Here is an 11,104-nt window from a genome sequence, read left to right as displayed (position 1 = left end):
ATGAAAATTTATCAGACAATTGGTAGATAATAGAATAAAAACTAAGAAGCGTTAATAACAATTAACTATCTAAATTTTAGATGACTTCAACACATATATACACATGCACACAGTATCAAATAATTATGCAATATTGCAACAATTTTATGACAGAAATGCAAAACTTCCTGTCAATAACATTACATGTAAATGTAGATGCTTTGTAAACATTTCTAACATTTGTTTAGAGGAAATTTCAAAACATCAAAGTAATCATTTGAAAGATACGAAATATACTGTATTTATTAAAGTTCACTTTTTTTGTAAATCTTTCCTATACATATTAAAGAAAGCTAAAATTGGAAAGATTGCAACTGATAGTAAATAAATATATTTGATAGTTAACAGACTCTGACTTTGAATATCAACTATTATTTTTGAAGAATTTTTAATATGTAGCATTTAATTGGAGTATCTGCAGGAATCAGATTACCGAAACTTGATGGTAATATTCCAAAATAGAATGATTAAGATCTTTTTGCAATAATTTTGATTTAAAAGACCAGTCATGAGAAATTATAGTGATCCACCTTTTTTTCCTCTCTTTTATAGGAAAAATTGTAATATTATAAAGAGGTAGGTTTACCTCCCTTTACGGGCTGTCCATTGACCCCCTCTTTTCATACTTACCTGGGTATAAGTGTTTAATATATAGTTGACTCTCATTAGATTATAATATAATGGTGGTCACAAATTAAATATCTTAATGCTGAATATTAAAGGAAAAATATCAATTAACATGGAGTAAACTGAAATTAGCAATACACTAGTAACTCAGAATGAGTTGTCAGTTACTCTCTGATTATGCAGGTTGCTTTCCTATTCTACACAAGTAACTTAAGCTAGTAAAAGTAAATGTTTAAAGCAATTTATGAATGTTATGAAATACGAAAATACAATTTTTACACAACAAATCAAAAAAGATAAATAATCAAGTCAAAATATTTCAACACAATGTTTCATATATACAATGAACATTATTTCAAAACAAAATGATGTAAATGATAAACTAGTATATTAAAAAAAATCTTTAATTGAGCTGTGCTTTCAAAATTCATGTATCAAATTCTAATTCAGCTATGAGAATAAACAAGTCACTCTTTACAAAAATCAGTAAGTATGCTGGATGGTCATGATCAGTAAACTAATTACTGGGAGCTCTGTATGGAATTATAGATAATGGCTTTAGATATAGTGTGTGATCACTTGCAAGTATTTCATTTTTAGGTGCATCTATTGGTTAATTTGTTGACCACCCAGCTTGTTTAAAGCCTCAGCAATTGTGATATCTACAATACTACATGAGATTGATTATAAAGCAATTACATAGAGACTTGAATTACATGTATGATAAGAATATTGACAGTGATGTTATTGTATTTCCTCTGGGAAAAAAAATTCATATACACTGTAAAAGTTTATACTCTCATGTACTCCAGTATTGTTCTGTAGGGACTAAATGACACAAGACACTGTGAGTAACATCAATAAACTAGCAATATTTCTATACAGCAATTTTTTCATGAACAGATAATATTTGGTGAAATTACTTCATAAAACTATAGAATACAGTGTTGAACATATATTAAAGACACCAATTACTTGATGCAAGTGTATATTTATAGTACAACTCTAATTATTATTTAGCAGAACTTATTAATTTCTTTATATTAAACTTTGTAAACAATTCATGTAATCTCAAAATATTTCACGTGTATTCAACAAACCAAGTTCATGATATTCAATATGCATCTTTAAAGAAAAGAATCTAAACAGTAAGGGTAAAACTAACTCACAAACATCAATATATATATATATATATATATATATATATATATATATATATATATATATATTTATTTATTTATTTATGAATATTAACACATAATACAATGATCTTCATTTTTTGACATGAATTATTGTCATTGATGGTACATGAATTTTCCTTAACATGCAACATTCAATTATTTTGTACATTTATTAATTGTCTGTTGAAAATTAATCCACAATAAAAAGTCCTAATGAAGGTTTGCTGTTTTACAAAACTTTTAAAGTCCAATTGTTTTGTGGTCTAGATGAGTTGTTTGCAAATTTTTTAGGCTATTCCATGCATGCATATAAAAAATAGTTTAAAGTATACATTTGCTTAAAAACAAACAAAATTTAACATCAAGTAATTGGTGCCTATAAGATACTGTATACAGGGAAATATTCGCCCCCATTTTATTTTTGCCCCTGTCATCCATCTTAGAGGTAGACAAAGTTAAAACGGGCAAATTAAAAGAACACAGTATTTCTTCAACAAAACTGTGACTGGGCGAATTTAGAACGTTGCAAAATTGTGTGAAAGGGTGAAAATAACACAGGGTGAATATAACCCTGTATACAGTAACCAATGTACCAAATGTCACCAAGTGACACTGGCACAATGGTAGGTGGGAGAGGGGACAAGATGACGTATCTCCCCCAAATAAATACTCATGCATCCCTTATATCAGATTTATAAAGTACAGTACACCATTTTATGGTCTGACCAATATGCCTCAACCACATCAGTTTCACAATGAGGGAAGTTTGTGAAAATCAAATCAAGTTGTGAACCTGAATCATGAGTTACCTTTTTTACCAATTGTGTGCACTTTAAATTCAACTTCATAAAGTTTAGAAATTCTTTGTGACCTGTAAACAAATCAAAATTGAAATCTCCAAGAATTATCAATTTTTTCTCTGTGTCAACAAAAGGTTTTAAGTGCAACATAATTTCACGTTCAAATTCTTTAAAAGAACATGCTGGGAACTTGTAGAAAACAACTATTTGCACTTCTCCAAAGTCTCTGAAATTTATTAAAGCTATGATGAACTCAAGCAAAGTGTTGCTGAATTTTGAGATACATGTCATGAAATGGTCCTGTTTAACGTATAATGCTGTTCCATGATGAGGACGATTGCTGTCACTTCTCTTTTCATGATTCAACAAAGTCAAGTAACCTTCCATCATAAAATTCTGTTCATCAATGATGGTTAATCTTGTTTCTGAAAAACCAATAACATCAGATGCTACAACATTGGGTTCATGTTTAATTTCATTAAAATGTTTGTGAAGAGATCTGACATTATTAAACATGAGTTTCAGTTTGTTCTGTTCTGCTTTGTACAATGGAAGATAACACAGTTTTAGAGGTGTTTCCTTTCTCATTCTTTCTATTTCCTCTACAACTTTTTCATCCACAGTTAATGCTTGTTCATTGAAATTCAGAATATGCAACTTGTCAACAGATCTAACTCTACTAAGAGCTACATAATGAATGTGGGGTGTTTTCCTTATCCTTGACTGAGACAGATCTATTACAATTTCATCAACAGTGCAGCCCTGGGCCTTATGGATTGTCTTACCAGCAGCTGGTCTTAAAGGAAACTGTATTCTTTGATATGTAGTTGAATTATAAACAAAAGATCGCTGACAGTCAAATATTGGTGTCCAATTATCCTTAATATCATCATGGAAAAGGTGTCTGTATTTCTGTCGAGCAATTCTCCCTACTGCAGAATCCAAAAATTTACCCACACTATACTTGGCCTTGATACACCAGGTAATCTGTTTTCAACAAGATATACAGTACATGATGAGCCATTTGTCAAACCATCAGTAACATCAATATTAACTGTAATGTCATATATCATTCCAATGGCTAGAGTTAGTCTTGTCATGAGATTTGCAGTTTTGCTTACATCATCTTGATTTTGCAATGATCTGAGTAGTCGGTCTTTCACAGACTTACTGTGGTCTTGGAGGACACTGTCAAAAGCTTTCACAATGACTTTTTCACCAGGAAGTTGCTCTATGAGTTTATTGTTATATTCATCTACTTTCGCATTCATTGTGAAAAGATGGGGAGCATTGTGTGGATAATCAGGACTATTTTCAGCAATGATGCACTTGTGAATTATATCCAAGTCCTCAGAAGTCATCTCATTGTGACGAAGACGGTTCAAAAGCTGTGCAAATTCTAAATCATTTTTTTGTCGCATTACTTCATCTAACTCAAATAAGGTGAAATTTTCTTTCCAAAGATTACATGCAAGTGCTTGGGCATTTTGTTTTAAATCTTGAAAAATCCATCCATCCATGATTGGTGTAAGTTGAAAGAAATCTCCAACAGCAATAATACTAATGTCTCCAAAGGGCTTCTTCAAACCAGTAAGAAGCTGAAGTCTATCATTGATAAATTCCAACTTTGCATTACCAACCATTGAAATTTTATCTATGATGACAACTGACAAATTCCTATATTTAGTTCTAAATGTGTTCAGTTCATCACAATGCATGTTTTGCTGCCTTTGGTTAATTTTCTGATGAAATGCAGAAGCAATTGTTTGACCACCAATGTTAAATGCAGCTTTACCAGTGTATGCACAAAGAAGAATTCGTATATCGTCTGGATTTTCTCCCTCCTTAGCACATAAATACCGATGTAAAGCTTGATAAAGTGCTCTGATTAACACCGACTTCCCAACGCCTGCACCTCCTGACAGATATGCGTGAATAGGTTCCTGTTTACATTTGATCCATTGCATAACATGATTGAAGAATTCACGTTGCTTCAAATTCAGACTGGCTACAAGCTTTAAATACTCATCATCAGGTAATCTAACAGAGCTCTGCTCACTCAGTTGTCTTGTTGATGGAATTCCAACATCATTTCTTATATCATACTCTCTCTGTTCAATTGGCCTTTCAGGATTAAAGTGTACAAATTTTTCAGAGTCAACATTTCCTTCATATTCATCTTCTGCCTCAGTTTGTTGAGCACCAGGAGCTAATTCATCATATGCTTCTGTCAAATCACCTTGTGCCATCTGTTCTGCCTGCTCAAGCGCATCAGCATTGTGTTCATACTGTTTGATTTTCTGAGTTAAGAAAAATTTCTTGTGGTTAAATGACTGCTCAAAGCTCTGTTGTCCACACAAAAGATCAGAACTTTCATTTCTCCATGGAGTGAACAGCATTAGTTTTTCTCTATAGTAATTTTCTTGGTCTGTCTTTAAACTATAGCGCACATATCTTATAACTCTTGGTGTTTTTCTGCGCTTGATTTTTATTCCATTTTTCAACACAACTAATGTGCTGTCATCTTTAAATTCACCCTCAGTATCAGATCCACTTTCTTCATTTTCTGACTGGTGCATTTCATCATCATTTGTTTCCATTTCAGACAGCTCATTTGTATTTTCTTTTGGGAAAACTACATCTATCTGTGAGACATAGTCAGCTAAACACCAGTTTTCAAGTTGTTTTGGACGTTTTGCATATCTTTTGACTATGTTACTGCATTCTATGTCTGTGGAGGTAGCATTCAACTTTTCAAGTTCTGAATCAGGTTTGACAAGTATTACACGCTCGTCAGTTGGAGATGTGTTTATAAATATTACATCTCTTGATGCTTTTGTAAGTGGCATTTGCAAAACCAGATATGCTGCTTCCTGTGCCCCAACTTCAACACTGTTGAGAAATTGATTTCCAATGTGTCTAACTTGTCTCTTAATGTCAAGATTGCCCTCTCTTGCTTCTTTTGCAGCTCTACTCAGGAGATCACTCATACCCCTTTGGGATTTACTTATGTATGAGACAATGTACATTGCACAAGCATATGGGTCCAGTACATACTGAATGTCAATATTAGCTGCCCATGCATGAAGAAGAGTACTGTTGTAAGCATTCACTCTAAGGTCACAGGGTTTACGCTTTAGAAATACTTTGGGTCCTCTCAAGGAACTTCTGATGCATTTGATATAATCGTCTTCAGATAATTGTACTATATCCTGCAAGAACTCTTGGAAACTGAAGCTTACATCACATCCATTTTTAAATTCATTCATTTTGTCTTGCATAGCTTTATACATCTTTTTGTATTTCTCAACTTCACTGTCCAAAGGTTCTAATATCATGGTAGTTTGGAGTGGTGGAAGTGGAAATCCAAATCTACAAACAGCTTTTCCTCGTTTTTTGCATGTTTGTGAGTGTTTATGCACCTGTAATTCTAGCATATTGTCTTCTGCATTTCTTTCACATTTTAAGTAGCTATCAACAAATGCAACAATTTCGTTGTCATCATTTTCTAAGTATTTTGGAGCATTTTCAATCCAAACAATCATGTGAACATGTGGTGATCCCCTTTGTTGAAATTCAACCCTATAGAAGAAGTCCTGTACCTTGCCAATAGGATGATGATCACTCTTAAGCACAGTATTCAAAAAAGTTCGAAAACGATGATCAAAATACCTTGTACATGTAATTGGGTCTTTCTGAACCAACTTCGATTTTTCAGTCCATGTCATGCTCTCAATTTCAGAATCTGTGTACTCTCTGTCATCGTTTAAAACCCCTAGTGCCCTTATCAGATCATTCCATCGTGTATCTGCAGCAGAAAAGGACATAAACCAAGTTGGTAGACCAAGCTGTCGTATCATTGCAAAATCATCTTTCTTTCTTGTTTCAAGATAAGGAGGAGAATTTCTCAACTGTTTGAATACATAAAATCCCTCATTGTATCTAACAATGTTGTTAATTTGATCAGGATTTCTTATTTCATTTGCAGTAAAGGTTTTCCCCTTTGTTTTGCACTTTCTAAGAGCTAAATTGCATTTGTCTGTTACCTGTTTTAGTTGAATCTTTTTCAGTTTGAAAAACAAGTTTGGTACCGACTGTGCAGCACGTCTATCAACACTTCGTAATTCCCACTTGGCAATATCAGCATATGAAACTGGTACTTGACGCTGATCATTTTCTATTCTTCCTTTACCACAAAATATTGTTGGAAATGACAAATACTCAGCCATTTGATCTTGATACAAACTAATTGGACGCTGTCCCTGTCCTGGAGCAAATGTGAAGATCTGATTCATATCATATGAGTCACTGTCTAGTAGTGTATCACAATTTCCATCCTTACTACTACTATCAACTTCAGAGAATTCATCAGAGTCTGATTCATCTTATTCATTATGCATTGTTGAATCTTGATTGGTGTGGCCCTCTATAAACTCTCGCATTAATTCGCTTGCTGAATTGGTGACCTCATGGAACCAGTTGTCATCTATGTTTATGTTTGAATTCTGATAATATTCACTGTTTTTCATTAACCAATGTAAAGCAATCAGAACCTTTGTAGGTCGGATATTTTCATGACAATAAGAGTGCTGAAAAGATAAGTTTTCTTTTTAGCTTCACAGGTATTGTGATATTTTCATCAAGTCTCCTGGGAAGGCTATTAATTGTTGGCTGTATGTCAACAGGCACATTTACAACATTTCCTTTTACAGAATACTGTCCTCCTCTTGGTAATTCTCTTATTTGCATAAAGGGAATTCTTAATGATACAAGTCTTTCTTCCAATGGTAACAGATTTAATTCACTTGGTTTTTGAATCCATGTCATTCCATTTGCAAGAGAGAGTTTTGGAGTTCGACTTTCTTTTAAGCTTGAATTGCAAGTGTTACATATCCATTCCTGCTCGTTTACAGACTTTGTATAAGTGAAATACTTCCTTTTAATTTCAGCATCCAACAAAACATTCTCAATATTTAAAACACTTTCATGAAACCATGTCTGTTGGCAACATGTGCATACAAACACAGGACCCAATTTTACATTGTTGTGAAAATTGTCAACACATTCTGCTGCATTAACTCCAAATTTACTTTGTATCTTTGCTTTTCAGTTTCAATATAGTCCAAATTCCCCCGTTTGTGTGCTTTTGATTGTTTTGCAGCAATATTTTCTGATGATCTATACTCTTCATTTTTTCTCTTTTCTTTCATCTTCAATCTCTCTTTTTCTAACTGGTTAGGATTTTGTCTCATTTTTTTTTTCTTCTTTAAATCTCTTATTTGCTCATCATGCCTATACTCTTCTTCTTGCCTTTTAATTCTCTTACTGTCCCTTTCCTTGTCTTTAAACTCTGGATCTTGTCTCTTGTTTGTCTTACTGTCCCTCTCTTTTCCTTTAAACTCTGCATCCTGTCTCTTGTTTCTCATACAGTCTCTTTCGTTGTCTTTTAACTCTGGATCCTGTCTCTTGTTTCTCATACTTTCTCTTTCCTTGACTTTAAACTCTGGATCCTGTCTCTTGTTTCTCTTACTGTCCCTCTCCTTGTCTTTAAACTCTAGATCCTGTCTCTTGTTTCTCATACTTTCTCTTTCCTTGACTTTAAACTCTGGATCCTGTCTCTTGTTTCTCTTACTGTCCCTTTCCTTGTCTTTAAACTCTGGATCCTGTCTCTTGTTTCTCATACTTTCTCTTTCCTTGACTTTAAACTCTGGATCCTGTCTCTTGTTTCTCTTACTGTCCCTTTCCTTGTCTTTAAACACTGGATCCTGTCTCTTGTTTCTCATACTTTCTCTTTCCTTGACTTTAAACTCTGGATCCTGTCTCTTGTTTCTCTTACTGTCCCTTTCCTTGTCTTTAAACTCTGGATCTTGTCTCTTGTTTCTCATACTGTCTCTTTCTTGGGCTTTAACCTCTGGATCTTGCCGCTTGTTTCTCTTACTGTCCCTCTCCTTGTCTTTAAACACTGGATCTTGTCTCTTGTTTCTCATATTGTCCGTTTCCTTGCTTTTAAACTCCGAATCTTGTCTCTTGTTTCTCATACTGTCCCTTTCCCTGCTTTTAAATTCTGGATTCTGTCTCTTGTTTTTCATACTTTCTCTTTCCTTGTCTTTGAACTCTGGATCTTGTCTCTTGTTTCTCATACTGTCCCTTTCCCTGCTTTTAAATTCTGAATCTTGTCTCTTGTTTCTCATACTGTCCCTTTCCCTGCTTTTAAATTCTGGATTCTGTCTCTTGTTTTTCATACTTTTTCTTTCCTTGTCTTTGAACTCTGGATCCTGTCTCTTGTTTCTCATATATTCTCTCATGTAATCCTTTTTATCTTTCTTTATCTCTGTTGTTTTTAAGTGACCAGTATTGATAACAACAGATTGTTTGTTTGAGAGAGCAGTTGTTGTTAACTGATCTAATCTACAATATTGATGTGTACTTTGATTATTGCTAGGGAAGCTATGAATAAGTGTACGAAAGGCAACAGGCATCACTTCAAATTCAGTTGCAAATTCAATGTGCATACTTTCATACATTGCATACAGAAATACTAACAAATCATCTAAGCAGCAACTGTGTCTCATCAGAGACTTTCCATCACAATCAGACAAGCCATTTTCCCCATGAGAATGTGAGTCAAAAAAATAAAAATCATTGTCAGAAGCTTTGTACAGTGCTGAACATATTGAGCCAATCATTATTAATACATACCTAGATAACCCTAATGCTTGTTTCAGACATTCATGTAGAGTTGGAATTTGATTTCTCTTATCATCTGTAACTAATAAGCCAAACAATGTATCAAACTTATCAACCATGTGGTGATTTTCACCAGAATCAATATGAATTGGTAGTTCATCAAACATCAGCAATCTGCTCTTCAGTTTTCCAGCACTCTGAAGAATCTTCACAACTGTGTTGTACAAATTATCTCCTTTGAGCAGAGTCTGATCCAAAAAGGAACTAGTGAATGAAAAATTTTCATATGAATTTGACAACATCATAAGTGAATTGCATGTACACTGATTACCTCTTGAAAATGATGAAAATCTCATGCTTCCCTGATGGAAAGATCCAAACACCAGATTATCTGAATTCTGATGCATACAATTACCTTGCAGTGCATATGTTGTTTCATTTGGTATATTGTTCATTGTAAACTGAGTAATATTCTGAGTTGTAATCTGAGAGATATTCTGAGTAAACAACTGAGAGGAATTCTGAGTAATCATTTGAGGCAACTTTTGAGGCAACATTTGAGTTTGAGTCAGAGTGGTCTCAGGGAGAGCCGCAGAGACCACTGTCACAGGGGTGGTAGAGATCACCCCTGCCGGTACAGATGTCATAGGTGTTAGGACGTGGCCTACACCCAGAGGCACAGACAGTTGGACGTGGCCAACATCTGTGGGGTACTTGTCACCCACATCTGCCTTACATGCATTCTTCTTTACAGCAGCTTTCTTCCAGCTCTTCTTCCTAGGCATTCTGTGATCTATAAAAAATATAACGTTATAATCTATACTATATAATAAGGATCAGCATAGCCTACACATTCTCAAATTAATAATGCTGCCATCACTGACACTTTCAGATTAGATAGCAGTTGTTGGAAACTACAATGCAAATGTTTTTTAAAAATATATACTTATTTTAAGTTTGTAGCACAAATCAAATTTAAGAAAGCAGAAAAGTTTAAAAAATTTTAAACCTGAAAGTTAAATTCAAAATTACATGCAAAACATATGCCAACATTCATTTAAAGAGGTCACCCGTGTGGCGCAGTGGTTAGAGCATCTGCTCTAGAGGCACAAACTAAGGAGTTTATCCTTAGTTCGTGAGTTCGAATCCCACTGTGGGACGTGGAGACTGGTCCTTTGGACGAGACCGTATAAACCGAGGTCCCGTGTCTCTGTAAGTGCAGGCACGAAGAAGATCCTTCACTGCGTAATGGCCCTGAGTGCCGAGTATAGGACAAAATTTGTAGTTCTCCACCTGCAAGTGGTTATGTCTCATATGAGTGAAAAATTCTCGAGAGGGTTGTGAAATAACATACAATCAATCAATCAATCATTTTAAGAGAGACGCAAATCAATTCCTTTGAATAACATCATTTCTATCACCATAAAGTCTGTAAGTTTTGGGGGTATATAGTTTTTGTGTCCACAAAAACTTTAACCTTGCCTATAACTTTTGAGTGGGTCCTCACCCACTATGGCTTTCACATTTCACAGGTGTATTTCTTGTGACAAGACCTTTCTTCGAGCACCACCAAATTTGACATCTTGACCTTGGAATTTGACCTACTTTTCACAAAAAATACCACACTTTAACCTTGGTCTTAACTTTTGAACATTATGAACTAGAATAAATAGTGTGCTAAAATTTTCAGCATCTACGATCACGATGACTTGTTACTGAGAAATCCGCAAAGAAAAATTTGGTAAATTGAAATTTGAAAAATTTTGCGAC

At 34.2% G+C, this 11,104-nt stretch overlaps 2 protein-coding genes across 2 annotated transcripts; both read right to left on the bottom strand.

Moving 5' to 3' along the window:
• Positions 1–3,376: 3,376 nt before the first annotated feature.
• LOC133182501 (uncharacterized) lies at positions 3,377–7,575 on the bottom strand. The gene has a single exon (XM_061317344.1). The coding sequence runs from the start codon at positions 6,940–6,942 to the stop codon at positions 3,577–3,579; it is 3,366 nt and encodes a 1,121-aa protein (XP_061173328.1). The 5' UTR covers positions 6,943–7,575; the 3' UTR covers positions 3,377–3,576.
• A 108-nt stretch (positions 7,576–7,683) lies between these two features.
• On the bottom strand, positions 7,684–10,183 carry LOC133182764 (zinc finger CCCH domain-containing protein 13-like). Its single transcript, XM_061317611.1, has one exon. The coding sequence runs from the start codon at positions 10,117–10,119 to the stop codon at positions 7,684–7,686; it is 2,436 nt and encodes an 811-aa protein (XP_061173595.1). The 5' UTR covers positions 10,120–10,183.
• Positions 10,184–11,104: the final 921 nt, after the last annotated feature.

Source organism: Saccostrea echinata, unplaced genomic scaffold (genome assembly GCF_033153115.1).
Source record: "Saccostrea echinata isolate AGI-Se365-2 ecotype Australia unplaced genomic scaffold, CSIRO_AGI_Sech_v1 ptg000009l, whole genome shotgun sequence".
In the NCBI taxonomy this organism is placed as follows: Eukaryota; Metazoa; Mollusca; class Bivalvia; order Ostreida; family Ostreidae; genus Saccostrea; species Saccostrea echinata.
The sequence above is the reverse complement of the archived record's forward strand: the minus strand, read 5'-3'. Positions and strand labels throughout refer to the sequence as shown.

What these genes read in the sequence shown, in the direction of transcription:
- LOC133182501 (XM_061317344.1), bottom strand. Translation starts at nt 6,942, where the DNA reads ATGAATCAGATCTTCACATTTGCTCCAGGACAGGGACAGCGTCCAATT.
- LOC133182764 (XM_061317611.1), bottom strand. Translation starts at nt 10,119, where the DNA reads ATGCCTAGGAAGAAGAGCTGGAAGAAAGCTGCTGTAAAGAAGAATGCA.